The sequence below is a fragment of the Lutjanus erythropterus genome, chromosome 14 (genome assembly GCF_056507025.1).
Source record: "Lutjanus erythropterus isolate fLutEry1 chromosome 14, fLutEry1.hap2, whole genome shotgun sequence".
In the NCBI taxonomy this organism is placed as follows: Eukaryota; Metazoa; Chordata; class Actinopteri; order Lutjaniformes; family Lutjanidae; genus Lutjanus; species Lutjanus erythropterus.
The window spans coordinates 4,371,348-4,389,549 of record NC_139330.1 but is presented as its reverse complement, the minus strand read 5'-3'; the positions used below and the strand labels follow the sequence as shown (position 1 = coordinate 4,389,549).

At 40.3% G+C, this 18,202-nt stretch overlaps 1 protein-coding gene across 2 annotated transcripts; it reads right to left on the bottom strand.

The window, feature by feature from the left end:
- Positions 1-296: 296 nt before the first annotated feature.
- On the bottom strand, positions 297-17,167 carry LOC146315062 (RING finger protein 122-like). 2 transcript variants are annotated; one of them, XM_084735805.1, is made up of 6 exons: positions 16,187-17,167; positions 7,858-8,014; positions 6,289-6,331; positions 6,143-6,184; positions 5,364-5,446; positions 297-3,870 (listed from the first exon to the last, which is right to left on the bottom strand). In XM_084735805.1, exons 1-6 carry the CDS (start codon positions 16,209-16,211, stop codon positions 3,750-3,752), a joined length of 471 nt encoding a protein of 156 aa, XP_084591931.1. In that variant the 5' UTR covers positions 16,212-17,167; the 3' UTR covers positions 297-3,749. The 2 variants fall into 2 exon arrangements, with proteins under 2 accessions (XP_084591931.1, XP_084591933.1); XM_084735807.1 differs by having other exon boundaries at positions 16,677-17,166.
- Between the last annotated feature and the right edge of the window lie 1,035 nt (positions 17,168-18,202).

Below are 18,202 nucleotides of genomic sequence, written 5' to 3'. Positions count from 1 at the left end.
AGGGAGAAGAAATCAACCTTATAAAACAGCTTGTGAGAATTATTCGTCTTGGACAAGATTACCAGACTTTGTTTATTCTCAAGTTTTCTTCATGTCTCTCCCAGATAATATCTTCAGGGAGAGTTAAGCTAGATTTTCACAGATGGATCTAAGGATCCAGTCTCCAATGAGGTATCAACTTACCTGATTATTTACCTGTTTTTACTGGTGAGTTGCTTGTAATTCTTTTGGTTAAATCGCATAAAAACCTCCTGTTATGTTGCTCTTTCAAACTAGGAAAAAAAAAGACTTCCAAATGAACTTATCAAAACACTGGTTATATTTTCTTTTTCTAAAGTCAGAAAATTTAAAAGCATTTACAATTTACACAGTACTTGTGGTATATTACATAATACATACATAGAATGATGTTCATGGTGCACCTCACTCAGACGAGAAACCAGCTGAGACAGGCTCCTCGTATCAGTGCAGTGAGTCCATCACAACAGTACAGGGCACTTCTTCAACACTGGGAGCAAAGATTTCATTCTGTCCCACCGACAACGATAACACGCTATTTGACAAATGACAGTCAAAGAGTTTTAGCATCACTGACACACAATACCTTTACTGAAAGCCAGTTATGATACAAAACAGTTCCTTAGGAATAACTTAAATACCATGTATATATATATGTGTGGTCTTTTAGTGGTTGAGTCACTCAGGATCTTTAGTTGTAGCTGAACAGGCATGTGACAGCATGTCTTTTCTATCAGATCCTATATGACTCAACTGTCTTACCATTTAAGGCTTCACTGCTGTCACTCAGCTTGGCAACACACTGTAGGATAGAGCTGACTGACTGGGAGACAATGGAAGATTACAGCCAAAATATACACACCCCGGTTTCTTGTTAGTTTACATAATATGTCTGGTCTTTTCTTTTTTTTAAAGTCCTCTCTTCCACAACTGAACATCTTTCATTAAAGCGTTTGCATTTACCATCAAATTTAGGGCAACTATGAGCCAAAGGTAGATCTGATATCACAAAAGCTGGTGTCTGGTGGTTGAAACTCCTTCTTTCCAAAGCTCCAGGCTGTTAAAGGGACAGTTCGGATTATTTGAAGTGGTTGTATGAGGTGCTTATCCATAGTCAGTGTATTACCTACAGGAGATGGTGATCGACGCGCCCCCAGTTTGGAGAAGTGGCAGGAGTACCTGTGTAGGAAGCTAAGAAATGCACTGATTTGGACAGGGTCAGCAGCAAAACAGACTTAAGCCACATTTTCCAACAGCCAAATATTGCTCTCTCCACACCAACCAGACTCCACTGGCAAAATCAGTAATTTTACCTCGCAGAACGCAGGAGCTGCTGGTTTCCCGCTGCCTCAATCGGTTAGTTTGTTGTGTAACTTTGGTGTTCAGCTTCACTGAAGTCACACAATAACACAAACAAACTAACAGATGGAGGCCGCAGTAGACCAGCAACTCCTATGTTCTACGAGGTAAAATTACTGATTTTGCCTATGGAGTCTGGTTGGTCTGGAGAGAGCCATATTTGGCTGACATAACAACGGTCTGGTGTTGGAAAAGGCTCTCTGACAGCAAGTTTAAGTGGTAAAAATTTTCTAAATATAGCGCGCACTTAAACTGATATTCATTTTTTTTTTAGATGTTCCTCTTTTTTAAGTGTCTAAAATACCTTTTGTTGCTGACCCTGTCCACAGCAGTACATTGCTTAGTTTCTGTGCTGGTGTACGTAATACACAGACGACAGATAAGTAACTCATACAGCCCAACTTCACATGATCGAAACTATCCTTTTAAGTAAGTTGTGGTAAAAGACATGTCATATTCACGTGGAGCTGTAGGTCATTTTTGGGCAGACTGAAAAAGCAGCAATTTGTCATACAAACATTTTTCAGAGGCAGAGCTGCTCTGGAGGCAGAAATAATCTCTTTAGTTCAGTTACAGCAGTAACACACCAACATCTTTAACATGCTGCTGAGGGACCAACACAGCTGTCTGAGTGACAGAAGTAAAAGTCACGCAGCTGTAAGTCTCATCTGACCCACTTGCCACTCAAATCGTGACTTAAACTTTTCCCAAGTGGCTGGTATCTCCACGGTCTGATGGTGATGCAAATGACATGTTTTGGTGATGATGCCATGATGATGATGGTAAATGCTGATGTCTTGATGTCACAAAGTGCTGTTAAAAAGTTCAGGATTTTCAGATAATCAAGTCATCCAGTCAAATCAGATTTCAGTGGGTGAACCTAACTACTGTTTTTCTGCATGAAAGTAAATTGATTAAGCTGTAGCCCATTTATATAAATTAGCAGTAGCATTTCTTGCTACCGAAAATGTGAAAGTAACATTGGTGATGTCATCCATAGGACTGAGAAGTTTAGGATTTATGGCTCACTGTCAGCTTGACAGTTCAGTGGAGCCAGACAATCCAGGGTTGGGTCCACAATTGTTCACTCATTCACTGTTTCCGGCATAATTTATCCAGAACGAGGAGAAAACTGGGATTTCAGATGCTTATGAATCATCATCATTGTGTGCTATTGCTGACGGGTGTAGTCCATCACAATGACAATATATTCAGCAAGAGGGAAGTAGACAGTGGAAAATTAGGGATATTAGATTTTTAAAAAAGAAAGAAAGAAAAGGGGTTGACTGAAAGGGGTAATATTCTAAGATTAAAGAGGTTAATTTAGGAGAAAAAAAAACATAAATTTATGGAAACAACTCAATTATTCTCTGAGATTGAAGACACAAACTCACCAGAGAAAAACTTCTGAAAAATAGTGGGGTTTTTTGTTTGTTTGTTTGTTTTTTTGTCAGGGCCATGAAAACATATATCTTATATCAATAGTAACAACAGTTTGAGAATGTTTTCATGACATGGCATTAGGTCCATTATGCAGACAGACAGCAAACATTTCTTTCTTGGAAATTTGTGACTTTAATCTCAGAAGATTTCTACGATTCTTTTCTTGTAAATCTAAACACAAAGAATATTCAAGTCTTTGTTCTGTAAATTTATGACTATAATGTTAGTAGTTTTCTCTCTGAATATTACCCACCTCCTTCAGGTCTGTACATTTCGTCACAGAACATTACATTGTCGTGTTTCTAGCAAAAAGTAATGTTCATGATACGGACCCTGCTGGGGGCATTATGCTGTATATTGCACACTTACACTTTTTCAATTCAATATCTGTAAAAGATATTTTGTTTTGTTCTTCTTTAATATTAAAAAAAGTTCAGACAGTTAAATAAAATGGCAGAACCTGTCAGTTGAGCAAACACAGCTGTCTTTCAGCTTTTATCCTCTTAATAAAAGAGTTTCAAAGATTGTCATCAATACACGCAGATGAAGTGGAATTAGCTAACTGACAATCAATCTTGATAACCCATTAATTTGTTTTTTAGTTGCCTTTAGAGGATCTGCAGCTTTAAGGCACTTGTGCATTAACTTAAGCATCTGGCTGTGTACTGAAACCTGCAGAATGAAGGCCTGATAGTTTGCCTTAATCTGCACCACCTCTGTCTCGGTGTTATAATCTCCCCACATATAATTTTTTCAGGTGGGCTCTTTGGCTCTGAACTTATAGTTTAACTCTGACAATTATACAAGTAGCTCTGCCTCATAAATGTTTGTATTACTAACACTACAATCTGTTGGACAGTGAAAGAAGGACGCTCTATAGTGACAGGTGTCTGGAGAGCGCAAGCTGCTGCCGGACATGTGTTCCCCTCTCAGACCTCCAGGAGACTCTGTGGCCGCTCAGGTGCTTGTGGGGGGTCAGGCTGGAGGCGACAAATGGGCTTGTTGCACATGGGGCAGACACTGCGGATCTCTAACCATTTTAGCAGACACCTGAGAAAAGCAGACAGAGGAGGGACTTATTTTTTTTAATTTTTCTAAGAAAAATAAGGGACATAAAGATGAACAGAAATTTCAGAAACCAAGACAAGAAACAAGTTCAGACAGCTTAATTAATGTTTGTAAAACAGGACTGAACAGACAGACCTACAGATATTTGCACAGTTCACAGGTGATTCAAGGAGAGAAATATCAGTAAAGACAAGTAAACCGGTCTTAAGCACCGTGTCAATGTCACACCTATGCTAAAGGGCAAAAACAGGTCTCAGTTGCATGAAGTATGTTCGTGTTCAAACACGCAGGGACATATGTTGTCAGGAATCTGTTTCTCATTTTCTGCGTGACTCCCTGAAAAAACTGCTCAGTATGTTTTTATGAAATTTACTGATTCTCTGAATTTTTCAGCTGTTGACCTGAAGGCAGAAATCCATCATGAAGTCAAATTTCTGAGTCAGTCCTTTGAACAGGTTACTCAACTTTTGTACACATCAAGTGGTCTACACCAAAAGTTGAAGCAGTTAAGGGCAAAATAATACTTTGTTGTTTTGAAAGTGAGACCTACGGAACCACTGACCATGGATTTGCAGACACGTTGTTTGCAGCAGAAGATTGTGTGCATCTTCAGTCTTAACATAGACTGTACATACAGACGGACAATGTGTCTCCACTTCGTCCCACTGAACAAAAGTGACAACAAAGCTGAGTTTGTGTAGTGGTGATCAGTGTTGGAGCAGCAGTATTGGGGTCCAGTGCTGTGCACCAACATTCACAAAGTCTCAGAGAGAGAGAGCGTAAATATATATGGACTGAAGTGTCACCGTTATATAAATACTTTCCTTGATCATGCAGCATATATCTATGACCTGGGCTGCACTGCAGACTGGAGTCTCTGTTAGACACAGACAGATTATATACACCTGTCCCTTCTATTCCATCTTCCTCTTCCTCTCCTTGCAGCTCTGATGCATTATGGTGCATTCGGTTTGAACTAGCAAGTCAGAATTTCCATGTTCCCAGTTGGAAATTTCCACAATATGTTGTTGTTCAAGTTTGCTGTAGTGTATGACACTCTCAGGCTGCTGTTAATTGTTGTTAATAACTATATTTATAAGTTATTCTGGCCATTTTATGTTAATACAAACACATATGAATATCATCTGCCAATTAATATGACATCATTATGTAGACTAGGAGTAGGTTCTATTTAACATTAAATTTTAAAAAAATGGAAGAAATGAAATGAAATTTTAATTTCTGTGAGATGAACTTTGAACTAGCTCTTTCTGCAGCCAGCCATCAGGGGGCAATCCAGATGGCTTGGCTTCACTTTTTGGGAGCTATCATGTCATCTAACTTTATACTATATGTGTCAGTGGCTTCAAACAAAACGCATGAGTTGGCAGAATTAGCTGCACAGTTACCAATCTGTGAAAGAGCAAAACAACTGAATCAAGTCCATTATTACCAAGTAAGGTTGTAGAACTTACTTTTTGTGAAAAGCGTGGGAACACGGGCACACTCCAAGCTCGTCCCTGCTGCGAAACTCTTCTAAACACACGGCACATGTTTGCTGAAAAGGGGAAATGACAGATTGGGAAGTTAGTCTCTCATGGCTGTCATTCTAAGTATTTTCAGTTAATATCCTGATACGACTCCTCGGTCCAGCAAGTATGCAGCATTTAAAAAGACAGAACAATAATGCATCCATTCATCAGCTTCTACAGTCCTGCTGTAACCCCTCATTCATACTGGCTTTAGATTCCTGCATCAGTACTCCTGTCTGCTTCTCCAAACTGGGGTTGTGCCGTCTACTGTAGGTAATAGACTCGCTAGAACCTCATAGAAAAAAATCCTTAAAAGAAATATCTTCAGCATTATTTTCTGTCCGGGTTTGAGGAAGGCTTCTCTGGATCTAGAATTCTGTTTGGTCGTGTGGTTATCCTCAGTGTCGATTATATGAGAAACATTTTTACGCTACAATTGGCCACTTTTGCCCACAGTAATGGTGAAAAATTCCTCCCTGTTTTTCCAGCAAATGATAGATTTACTGTAGCTCGTTACAGCAGTCAATTTGCTGCTGAAAGCTGTAGCCATCTCTTCCTTTTGCCACATTTTAAACACTTCAGGCACCTAACTGTGACAGTATGTTTTCCTCATTCATTTTGTCTCATTATCCATCTCTGGATAATGAGACATCTCAGTCATCTCTGTTTCTTTAAACTGCTTGGTAACAGTGTTCCTCCCCTTCACCCTGTATTCAACTTACACCAAGAAGGCTCAGTTTCTTCCCCGCTCCTTTCAAAACAACCTGTTGACAAGAACAAATACGTCAGAAAAAATGCATGTAGCTCGCTAGGCAAAAAGGCAAATTAATGTAATCTGAAATATAATAAATAAATTGGACAGTCTTACCTCATTGTAACCATACTGTTCTCTGGCACCTTGTCGCCTGAGTCTGTGAAGCACAAAAAAACACAAACATCATTATGTGATTTAGTGTCATAAAAATGGCTGCATATCTGTCTTCCCCAGGGCATGTCCTTTCATGCTGCATGAATCAGCTGAGAAACGACTTCAAGTAGTCCTGGAATTCACACAATGCCGCGTTCAAGTAACAGCCTGTGCATCTACGCTCGCCATGAAGAGATCTATAACACTTATAAGAACATGTCCTTGTGCAGGAATTCTGGCTGAAATTCTGTTTTATTAAGTCAATCATAAGTTGCTAGAGCATTAATAGATTACCATTGTTTTGGGTTCAGTGAGAAACACAGCTTTTTTGATTTTGAAACTTTGGAAATGACCTATACAGGTAAATATGTTTAAAATATGCCATCACTAAATCTACCAACTTTACATACAGTTTATTATGTTTTTCAGGTGTCTTTATGGCAGTAAAATAAATTTAAGAAGCATAAGGTTTGAACAGGTTTTTCCAGCAGTCCTGGGTGTAGACAGCAGTACACTGACCTAATTCCAGCCACTCTGTAATAGCCTTAAGCAGTGTTCACTTGCACCTCCCTGAACAGTCATGTGCTTCCATGCAACGCAGTGAGAAGCCTCTGCATTGACTGATTACCTGAATCAACTGAGTACAGCTCATTAAAACAATAAAACCAACTCTGTGAAGAATTTAAAGAAAGGTTGGAGCTCAAAACAGAAATTGGCATATGGGTGACATATGGCGCAACACATCTGTGTTAAAAAAAAACTTCAACATTGACTTCATGGGAACTTTAAAGCAGGCTAATGTTGCCTGTCCATGATTAAAGCTTGTTAGCTCGCTAAAATAGCAGCAGACAAGCTGCTTGCTTTTTTTTATCATTAGCTACACAGCAGCTGTTCAAATACAATCAAAAGAACAGCACCATTGTATTTGCAGACAGTGTGGGACATTTGAAATTTACATATAGCAAATAAATTCATACAACAGTGTTAAATAATAGATTTTAAAAGTTGATCTACAGGATTATAAATATTTGAAAGCAATACAGAATGTCTAAGAGCTAAAGCTTTACTACATTATGTCACTTAGTACCTGAATTTTGTGTGTACAACATTTGCTCAATGCTTTGAAACGAGACCATTGTCTTTATTGTGCTGAGAGTATAAAATATATTTTTCACTGGTGGATGGAAGATATAAACTTGCCTTTGCGGTTTTAGATCTTGTGTAGTTAAAGTTAAATTTAAAGGCAAACAGCCTGTTGATATTTTGAGCCTAAAGCAGGTTTAAAGGTGCAATATGTAAGAATTTTAGTTTAAATATAAAAAAAAATAAATTAAAAAAATGAACAAAAATTAGAACTGGAGAGCTGGAGAGAGAGAGAACTGGAGAGAATTTCTTAATTGGAAGAAGAGCAAAAAACGACACTAAAGGCTTCTCTCAGTGTACTCTGATTTTTTTTTCCAGTATAGCAGTTTGACACCTGTGTGAATCCTGCAGAGGAGCTCTAACTCAGTCGTGTCTGTTGTCTCGTACCTGAACAGGTAGCAGCAGAAGATGAGCGTGAGCATGAGGATGAAGAGGCCGATGCCGAGGATGATGATATAAACATTGAGCGGCAGGTGGAAGAGCTCTTCAGATGTCATCTTGCAGTAGGGGTCGACGTTTTGCAATCCAAGGACACACAGACACCCTGAGAGGATGAGACACGTGAAATAAGATTAGACAGACTGGAGACAGGAGTAAAATGAACTGTATAGACTTCTTTTCTGTTGCTGAACATTATGATGTTTTTTGGAACACATTAGCGAACACTAGCCATGACGTTTTGTCATCTTTTTTCTTAACAATCGACGAAGAAAATACAAGCTCTTCTGAACATGTACAGTCACTCAGTCTTGAGTGTTACTTGAAAAAAATCACATTAACCTAATGAGAGCAGACTCGCTGACCTGCACGCGCTCACTCAGTGGCCACAGGGTTCAGTGACTGGATATATATATCGGCTATCGATTGGCTGAGTCCATCATTGCTTGTTTTCTTTGGGAGATTTTTGTTGTTTTACTTTGCTTATGTCTTCAGACTAAGAGTCTGATACAAGACACAACCAGAGGACACCAGAGGACGTGTGAGAGGAAAACAGCCCGTAGAGCCAGAATATTTTCACATCTAACACAATGAATTAGAGATTTATTCTGACGAAATCAGAATTGGTGATTGTTATGAAAATGGAAAGACTGACCAAGACGGTCGAGACGATGAGTCAGTGAGGCAGTTGAGGAGAGAAAGGGACTGACAGAATTCAGAAGGCGATCGGTTGTATTTTTCTGTTTATTAAGGAAAACAGTTCCTTTTCTTGACATTTTGTGAGTTCATCTGTTGCGTCTCGCACATATCTCACAGCTTTCATGTTATGACTTTTAACCTTAATTGTCTTTGTTTTCTTTGACTGGCTGTGGCAGCCAAGTAAATATATGATAAAATTTCAATTTGGATCCATTTACGACTTAGAGTCTGGCACCCAACAAGACAGCAAGATGACATTTTCGCCTGGTTATGTGGTCTTCTACTCTCAGGTGATTTGTGTTTGCCTTTGTTTGGCCTCCAGCTAACACTGTGACGTAATCAGAGTCTATTAATACAGCTAAAGCAACACGGTTTAGCTTCCAGGAGGGCAAAATTTTCATAGTAAGAAAATGTAATATTTCCATAGATTTGTGTTCCTGCCTAGGTAAAAAGCCTCTGAACAGCCTCTGAACCATCCACTGAACATGCATTTATACCAGCACTAATGTTAATGAATTGTTGTCTGCAAACAGATGGAAATTCAATTCAAACTTCCTACACATGGTGACGTATTAGCAGTTTTGACAATAAATACTAATCAAACTGCATCATATCTATATTAACATAACATTTTCACGAAAGGCTGGTATGTGAGTGTGTTCTGAGTCAGCTTCGTCTTCACACAAAGAACAAGGCACTCATGAATATACCCCACTGTTGGTAAAAATGCAAACACACATTAATGTTTTCAAATGCATTTTGAAAATATGTGAAAATGTCTTTTCTAAATGTGAATCGTCACAGGCAACAAAGCAACAGTTGTGGCATTTAGAAACAGAAATGACAAAGAAAAAACTCACACAAAGAGCATAAAGGGTGTTTTACACTTGGCATTTAAAGACTGTGTATCAACATCACTGCTAGGAATGATGTTAGCGTAAATGCAAAACTTCCTGTATTGTGGGTGAGCTCATAAGTTTCACTGGGTTTCCACCCAAACACGACAGCCCACTAAAAGCTGGTGGACCACAACACTGACAGCTTATTTTACTCTTTCAACTTAGTTTCTAGGGTAAGAATCAAGTTTAGTTAAAGGAGCAGTTCACTCCCAAAATCAAAAATACATATTCTCCCCCAGGGCTGTAGTGCAATTTATTCATCTAGATAGTTTTGGTGTGAGTTTCTGACTAAATGGCATTCAGCTTGTTGTGCTCATAGCACCAAAAAATAAATATGAAGAACTCAAAATCAGTGTTTCTTTTCTCTTTTACTCAATATAATCCACAGACCTCGTTGCTAGCAGTTTCTTGTAGGAACTACTTTCTTTCTGCAGTAGAATCTACCGGAACTACTTTCTCTCTACTAGAAAAAAATAGCTCTCACATGAAAATGCTAACAACAAAGTCTGTGGATTATCTTGAATAACTGGGTCATGATTTTTTGGAAGGACACTGGTTTTCTATTTTTCAAATATATTTTTTTGGTGCTACGTCTGTCCCTTGGTGAACTATCCATTTATAGGTGTATGGTCTCCCCTCCATGGTGTGACTGAGATAGGGAAGGGCTTCAAGATGTACTGGTTTGATTGGGACCGTCCAAGTTTCAAACTGGGTGTCCCAAGTCCTAACAGATGTCTGTATAACACTAAAATGTCCCCGTTTTCAACATTCACTGCTAGGTTGTCCCAATTTTCACCACAATTAAAGGGGTTGTGAGGCATGCATTGAACCATCAGTTCAATATTTTGCAGCCTCACTTGAAATTTGAATAATAAATGTCAAGCGCAAGATGGTAAGTCTGGTCCATGAACTGTGCATCACCATATGCACCTGTTTTGGTTCATGTCTGTGCAGCAGCAGCAGCAGGGCTGTGTGAATATGAATATAGATCAGCTGTATAAGTCACAGTTAGACATGATGACAGCAGCTCAGAATGTATCTTCTTCTTACAATAAACCCTTTCACTCTTAGTGGAACATAAGGTGTATATAATGGCCTTTCACTGTAGGTTCATCATGGTCATTTCCTGGGATCTTGCGTCCACTTGGTGGGCCGCCTCCAGAGAACCTGCCACTGTCAGTGTCCACAGAGGATGTGAGAAAAGATCCTGTCGAGAGTGAATATGAGTAAAGCTGCTTGACATGGAGGAAACTCCTTTGTGAAGTTCAGAGATGTCACCACCATCAAAAAATGATGACACTTCATATCAGGAGGAAATCAACAGTCTTGCAGACTGGTGCACAGAAAACAAACTGTTGCTCAATGTCAGCAAAACCAATGAGCTGATTGCTGATTTTCAGTGAAAGGAGGCAAAGATGATCACCCCTGTCTACATCAGTGGAGCTGAGGTGGAGCCAGTTTTAGGTTCCTGGGAATCACCATCATAGAGATCACACATCTCCACCCTGGTAAATAAGGTTCAGAAACAGCTGAATTTCTTAAGGAAGTGCCAAGTTCTTGTTATCTTCTACAGAGAAACAATAGAAAGAGTCCTGCCTGGAAACACACATACTGGTATCATGGGATGTGCTCTGTCCAGGACAGAACATCACTGGCACCCATCTACCGAACATCAGTGATATTAGGGAGATGAGCTGATACTAATAGACAACACCCTTCCCAGCCACCTCCTGTTCACCCTACTGTGAGGAGATACAGAAGTATTTGCTGCCCTCCATGTAAATTAGTTTGGCTCTATATTTGTATTTTTTATCTCAGTGAAATCAGTCAAAGAGGGAACAACATCAAAATCTTCTAATACAACCTTTTGTGTCCTTTATATTATCCCCCTCAGCTCAACCCCATGGTCCACACAGGTCTTCATGACAAACACATACATCACCCTGTCTGGCAGTCCCATACTTTGCCTGTGTCCACCTCCTATGGCGAGGATGTGGGGTAGGATTTTAGAAAGTCTATGTAACTGTGTAACTTGTAAGGCCTGGCACACACACTCTACACTGCATCTGTGAAGCCTCGTGTTTCAAACTGCAATGTAACACTGCTGCAGGGACTCTTGAGCTGCAAAACGTTTTTGAACATTGAGACAAAGAATTGAGATATGAGCGAATGTGTCGAGTCAGTGCGTTAAAAACAGCCGTGGAGGTGCCTGATTTTAAATTTTTTTGTTTGCATAAGAAGTGGGTGAGAAAGTGAGGCAAAGGGAGAGATGTAAGCGATAACTGACAGCCTTTTTTGCAGGTGTATTTTAAATTGCGATTGACTTAATCACCTTTTTATTTGTGTGATAAGTATTTTTGCACTGAACATGCTTTAAGTTTAAAATGGATACAGCACAGCATGAGGATGGAGGGGTGGACAGAAGTTCCTGCCATACAAATGCAATGTCATTTAAAATCTTTATGACATAAATACATATTTATCAGAAATAATCCAGCATTCAGATTTCTGTTTCCATGTATGATTAATATCTTCATAATGCACAGTGGCTATAACAGTAAAGAAATCTCACACGTATCTACAAAGTTCATAGATCCGAAAGCAAAAATACTGCAAAGTACTTTCATGTGAACTTTTACAGCCATCGTTGCGTCACACAGGAATGTGTTCCACTTGCTTCTTGGCCTGAGAGTCGTTATTCGCTGGAGTTTGGGCTTGGGGAGCCTGAGGGACTTGAACGTAGCACTTTTCATTCCACATGACGCACGTAAGCCTTAAACTGCAGTAGTTAACTATTTCTTAAGGTCAAATGCCCCATCTCATATGGTAGCTGTGACCTCCTGGTTCAAAAGTCATTCTTTGATGAGCAGGGGTCACTGCCTGAGGGTATAGTCTTCGGGTGTACAGTGAGGGTTTTTTGGGAGAGTTTGACAGGAGGTTTGGGTGAAGGAGGAGGCTGCTGTAATCTTAGCACGATGTTAGTAAATCATTGATAGTGGAGCGGTAAAAGGTAGGCCACTGTGTACATGCATGCAGGCTGGATGGGACTGTACCTGAACACTGTTACAAAGAAACAGTAGCTTTGGTTTTCATGTGCTTTGGGTGGAAAATGATAGAACCTGATTGCATATAAACTCAGATGTTTCTGGAATATGCTGTAGGGTATGCAACTGGTTAAACACAGAGTAAACACACTGTGATTATGGTTCTTATTGGTCATGTCACAATTTTTGCTTACACTTTTTTTTTTCAGAAATTCAGTACTAAGTTTGTGGAAAGTCCTTCATGAGTTTTTAAGTTCAACTAGTAGTTTCAGACTAGTCATTTACTAAATTTAAAGACTTGTAAATATGTAAATTGGTTGCCAGGAAACATTTTGCACTGTCAAATTAAAAGCAATCACCTATGTAAACAGGAAGTCACTGTAGCATCATAACATAACTTAATACAGGATAGTTTTAAGAGTGCAAACAACAGATTAGAAATGAAGCCAATCCTCTGTCAACGTGTGTCTCAAAATCTGTAATTCTGATGAAGTTTAGAATGAGTTGGAAATGTCCAGTTAAGCTAAACTAACCTGACTGTTATCCAGTTACTTTGCTAACAGTATTGTAACCTTTTGAAAATTTTTTTGTGAATTTAAATTTAAAATATTCATAGGAAAAATCACAATGCTTTATGTAATGTAGTCAACTGAAGCAATACATTTGTTAGTGCTGCTACATTAACCAAGAAAGCTGAGTTCTGCTGCCGCAAAATCTGTTGCTCTTCTGACGCCAGCGCTGTCATTTGACATACAGTGGTGGCTGGTGTCAAGGATGAACTACAGGCTATTCCATCTTCTTCCAACCAGTTCTACTATCTGAGGATGTCAAGATCCAGTGAATTAACATTATTTTTGATGAAAATGTAGTGGCAATGTCTCCACAACGACTGAAAAACTAGTGCATTTTCCCATGAACTGAACATCTACATAAAACTTGGTGAGATTTTCTTTTAAAACTCTGACAAACAGCGTTTTGATCAGTTTGTTCCGTTAGCTTAATAACAGTTATACCTGGCAGCTAATGGGTGTAAACATTAATCTTTTTGTATGAACTAGTAATTATCTGGATGTGACTCCAGTTCTATGTGTACTTTTGTGGCCCTGTAACGATGCACATCAGCTCCTGGTGAACACAGAGCAGGATGAGAGGCCAGGGAAGGCATCAGACATGAGCCTCCCTTTATACACCTCACCTGAGACAGGTGAGGGGCTGACAGAAGCAACCCCATTCCTCAGTGGGGTGCCTCTAGCCAACTCATCACACACATCTGAAACAGCCTTTGTATCAGTGAAGCAATGTGGAACTGCTTAGGCTGCTCTTTGCTGGTGAAAAGTTTCATGAGATTAGAATGTTTTTGGTTGTGTTGGGTTGTTGGAATTGAACTGAGCTGAACTGAACTGTTGGGCTGATTTGGATTGAAAGTTGCAGAGGGTACATTTGTAACTGACGGTTAGAGACGGTTAGGGTAGAGGGAGGCGGTGTCGTTTTTGTGTCGATTCGTAGGACTGTAGTGTTGGGGGACTGCAGCTCTGACGCGTCACTGAGCCATGTTTCAGGTCTGCCCAAAATATCCTGAACTCGTATCCTGAAATCAGTACTACATAGTTTTCATTGTCTTAACATGTTTTCAGCAACTATGTTCTAACATAAAGCCAACATGGGCTGCATGCATCCCACTCGGTCCTGATGGCAACTGCTGAGGACAAGGAAACATGGCTACAGTAGTCTAAACATAGATTACCTTTAAAGGCTCATTTATGCTCCATGGTAGATAAGCATATGGATACAGACGAAACCTTCTGTCCTTACTCCGTCCATATTCTTTTGTTCTGTATTTCTAGACAAAACAGAACAATGCCACTGGTAGCCAGTAATTCAAGTGAGACATGACCACAGGACACAACAAGAAGTTTTGAAAATCTACTTTTACCTCCTACTTTCTCAAGAGGTACAACTGAACAACTTTGCCATGTTTGCTGCTGTCAGAAACTTTTGACTCTGAGTAATACCCTCTAGTGGATGTATCGCTTAACATCCATGCCAACATAAGGGATGCACGAATATATGTGGGAGCAGGGAGCATAAATGAGCCTTAACACTGTTGAACAAACCAGAAGTGTGCTCCAGCATTTGGCCACTTGAGACAAAAGGCATCTGTTTTGATGCGACATTGTAATGAAGCCAGCAGTGAATATTAAATGTAGATTACCTTGATTGGAGTGAAGCGCGCCAGCAAGGGAAGCTGCTTAGCACCAGCTTTACAAATACTACCAAGTGATGGAGTAGCTAGAGCTGGCCAGCTAGTGTGAGCAAGTGACGCATCACGTACTCGCCAACTTTGAGACCTAAAATATAGGAGGATTTCAAAACCGAAGAGGAGTGTCTTTACCAGAAAAATTAAGTTTTATAGACTTTGTTTCCTGCATTGACTTTTAAATAAAGAAAATAGCAAAATATTTAGTACACATTTTTAATGCACAACAGATGCCTGCAGATGACCTGTAATTGACACTTATTACTGTAGCTGGAAAACTTAATGGAACGACAGCATTTAGCCTTACCCAGTCCATTATCAAATTCTATTACAGTAACATAGAAAATTAATATTTTACAAAGGGGAAGTTAATTAGACCGCTCTTAGCAAAAATGTGCTGCTCTCCTTAAAAACTTTCTGTAATAAACAAGGAATCTTTTTTGTGAGTGCTTCTTTCTCTTAGTTCTCTCTCATCACTGAGGAGACAGAGGAGGACAAGACGCAAGCATGGTCATGTCTAGAAGGGACCTTAGATTTTTGAAACGCTCATGGATTTGTTATTGTCCTGCACTGTGCATGTTGTAGTTATGTTTTATGATGTGACAGCACTGTCGTTAAGACCTGGGTAGGTTTAGGGACAAAAAACACTTGGTGAGGGTTTGAGAAAGATCATGGTTTTCTTGCTTGCAGGATATTTTGCCAGTCTAGGGTTCTCTTTTAGACACAGCCTGCAACCATGGCTGTATTGAGGAGAACTGGATAAAGTCATACAAATGGTGTGCGCAGTTTGATTTTGCATCATGAAGCAACATTTGGTGTACCTATATTGTTGTCTGGATGGAAACAGTAGACTTTTAGTCTTAAATAAGCTGTACAGTGCCAGGAATTTGTCATAAATCAGGAGAAATACAGGAAAATTGTGACCCCAGGAGGAAACCGGGAAAGGGCAATGGTACTGTGACCACAGCTATGGACTTTACCGATGCCCCTATGATAGATAAAAGATATAGACAATTTAAATGTCCTCTAAAGTGGCCCCGTGTGAAAGAAAATGTAATAAAGTGTCTTCTAGATTGTCTTCCAGTGGAGAAAACATGATGGAGTGCCATACAGGCAGCCCTTCATGTGAGAAAATATGTTGAAAATAGTTAATAGCTCCCTGTGTGTCCTCATTACAGAGGTTTAGTAGTTATATTTAAATCTGAAACGCATAATAAAACTGTTTCACCATACATTCATCACCACTTCCTGTGTGCAGCTTTTGCCCTTTGACCTTTCTTTGATTTATAAACCTTCCTCTACTTAGTAAACACTTCCGTTGTTACTCAGCTAAGTTTAAACCTGAGAAAAGATGGTGCAGCTGGCTCCAGGAGACTCACCGTTACACAAATGGACAGGATGCATCAAATGTTTGGACGTCGGGTCGGCAAACCCGGAGAATCTTTGGGGTCGTGACCTCCGATATACCAAAGTCTGGTTTCCACAAAAGAAGAAGCTGTGACCTCCACGTCCAGGACTTTTTAGGTTCAGGCTAGTCTACCCTGACAGTTGATCGAGTGGATGTGCAGTGGGTAAAATCCTTGTGGTCTGGGGTAAGCAGACCTGATCCCCAGTTCCTCAGGACGACATTAGGATCATTTAAACACTGAAACACCCCAAAACACGATACAATCATCCACCTTAATTTAGATTTAGACTCCAAAACAACTAGAGAAAGAAATGTAGGTATTCCTTTGTTATCTCCACTGACAGACAAAGAAAACTGTCTTGGAGATGAACCTGTGAGCCTTGTGGATAAAAAGACACCAATGTAAGTGACAGTGTGGGGAAAATATACTCCAAATCCCATCCAGCACTCTGGTTATGTACCTCTGCTTTTTTTGCTTTGTCTCCTCTTCAAAACATTGTCACGAGTCTCTGCCTCCCTTCCTCCTCTTCTTTTCTCTTCTCTCTTCCTTTCTTCTCGCTCCTCTGTTCTCTCTTTTCAGATCTCCAAGTCGCTTTCTTCCTCTCCGGCTGTGAAAACCTGCCGTGGCAAATTACGGAGAGGCAAAGGGAAGGACATGGATGGGTTTCCCGGCAGCAAAGCCAGCCAGGCAGGCAGTGAGGCAGGCAGGCAGCCTCAGTGCTCCTGTGGAAGGCAGCGTCTCATCTCTTCCCCTGCTCTCCTGCTCTGAACAAAGAACACAGGGAGGTTCACTGTATAACACAGGAAGACAATGCGCTAATGTTAATTCAGATCCTCTCCTCTCCTTCTCCTGTATTTTCTTCTCACATTCACTCTCGTCTCTCCTTCCTCGTTTCTCTTCTCCACTTCTCGTCTACAGCCCTCAGTTTGTAAACAGATCCCTGCTCATGTGATTCGCTGTCTGCATCACAGCTCTGCTTTCACCGCCCCCTCCTTCCTCTTTCCTCCCGCCCTCCCTCCTCCCTCCCCAAACGCCTGCCTGCCCTCCCTTTACCTTTCGCCCCTCTGGGTTTTTCCTTCCACCCCCCCTACTCCCCCTTCCTTTGCAGCTGCAAGCTATTATTGAAGTAGCTGCAGAGCAGATGGCAGACAGGCAGATGTGGAAACAGGCTGTGATATGATAGTTATGAGGTAGTTTGATCGATTACAAGCTATTTGTGGAATCGATCAATACCAACTCTCATTTATACAAACTCTCTCCTTGTTTATAGCAAAATCCGTGTGGATTACTGCCCCAGTTCCCCAGGGGACCCAAGCTGACCATGTGGCAATTACTTTAATTTAATTAATCACCACTGACATGCATTATAAAATTAATTAATAAGGGCTAAAGGCGACACCTGCTTTACACCTGAACTTGGGGCCTCATCTTTTACAGGGCCTTAAAATTGAGTTTTGCGGCCTTTAGTATTTTTGACCACATATGTCTTTTGTTTGTAAGGGTTTTAGTTTAAAATACTCCAAATTAACTAAAATTATCAACAGAATGTGAAAAAATAACTCTTAATAATAAGCTTTGATACTGTGTCAAAAAATATCTTAATTAACTAGCAACAAACGAAAACTCACCAGTTTTGGTTCATCTTTCCACTGTTCAACAATCACCAGCTCTGGTTTGGTAGAAATAAATCTTTAATTCTGAGTCATACATGAAAATATTCTGGTTCTACATGCTGTTTCTCCCTGTTGCTGATGTCCGACTTCTGTCTCGCTCCCCTCCGGCACCCGGCCAGAGAACTGGCCTCCATCTCTGAGGCCGCTGAGCCCGGTTCTTTTGCCCACTTACTCGACTCTAGTTCTGGTGCCCATTCTGGTGCTGCTCCCGGCTAGGAGAGGAGCGAGAGGGAGGTGCTGCTTCGCTTCATGGAGCTTATACAGGGTTGAGGGAACCATGTTACGGGTCCGCCCAAAAAATCCTGAACGAAAA

Excerpts from the sequence above, each read along its gene's own strand:
- LOC146315062 (XM_084735805.1), bottom strand. The coding sequence starts at position 16,211 with ATGCATCCTGTCCATTTGTGTAACG. Across the intron at positions 8,015-16,186 it reads TCCTGTCCATTTGTGTAACG|GGTGTCTGTGTGTCCTTGGA; the intron begins GTGAGTCTCCTG and ends TCATCCTCTCAG. Across the intron at positions 6,332-7,857 it reads TTCTGCTGCTACCTGTTCAG|ACTCAGGCGACAAGGTGCCA; the intron begins GTACGAGACAAC and ends TGTGCTTCACAG.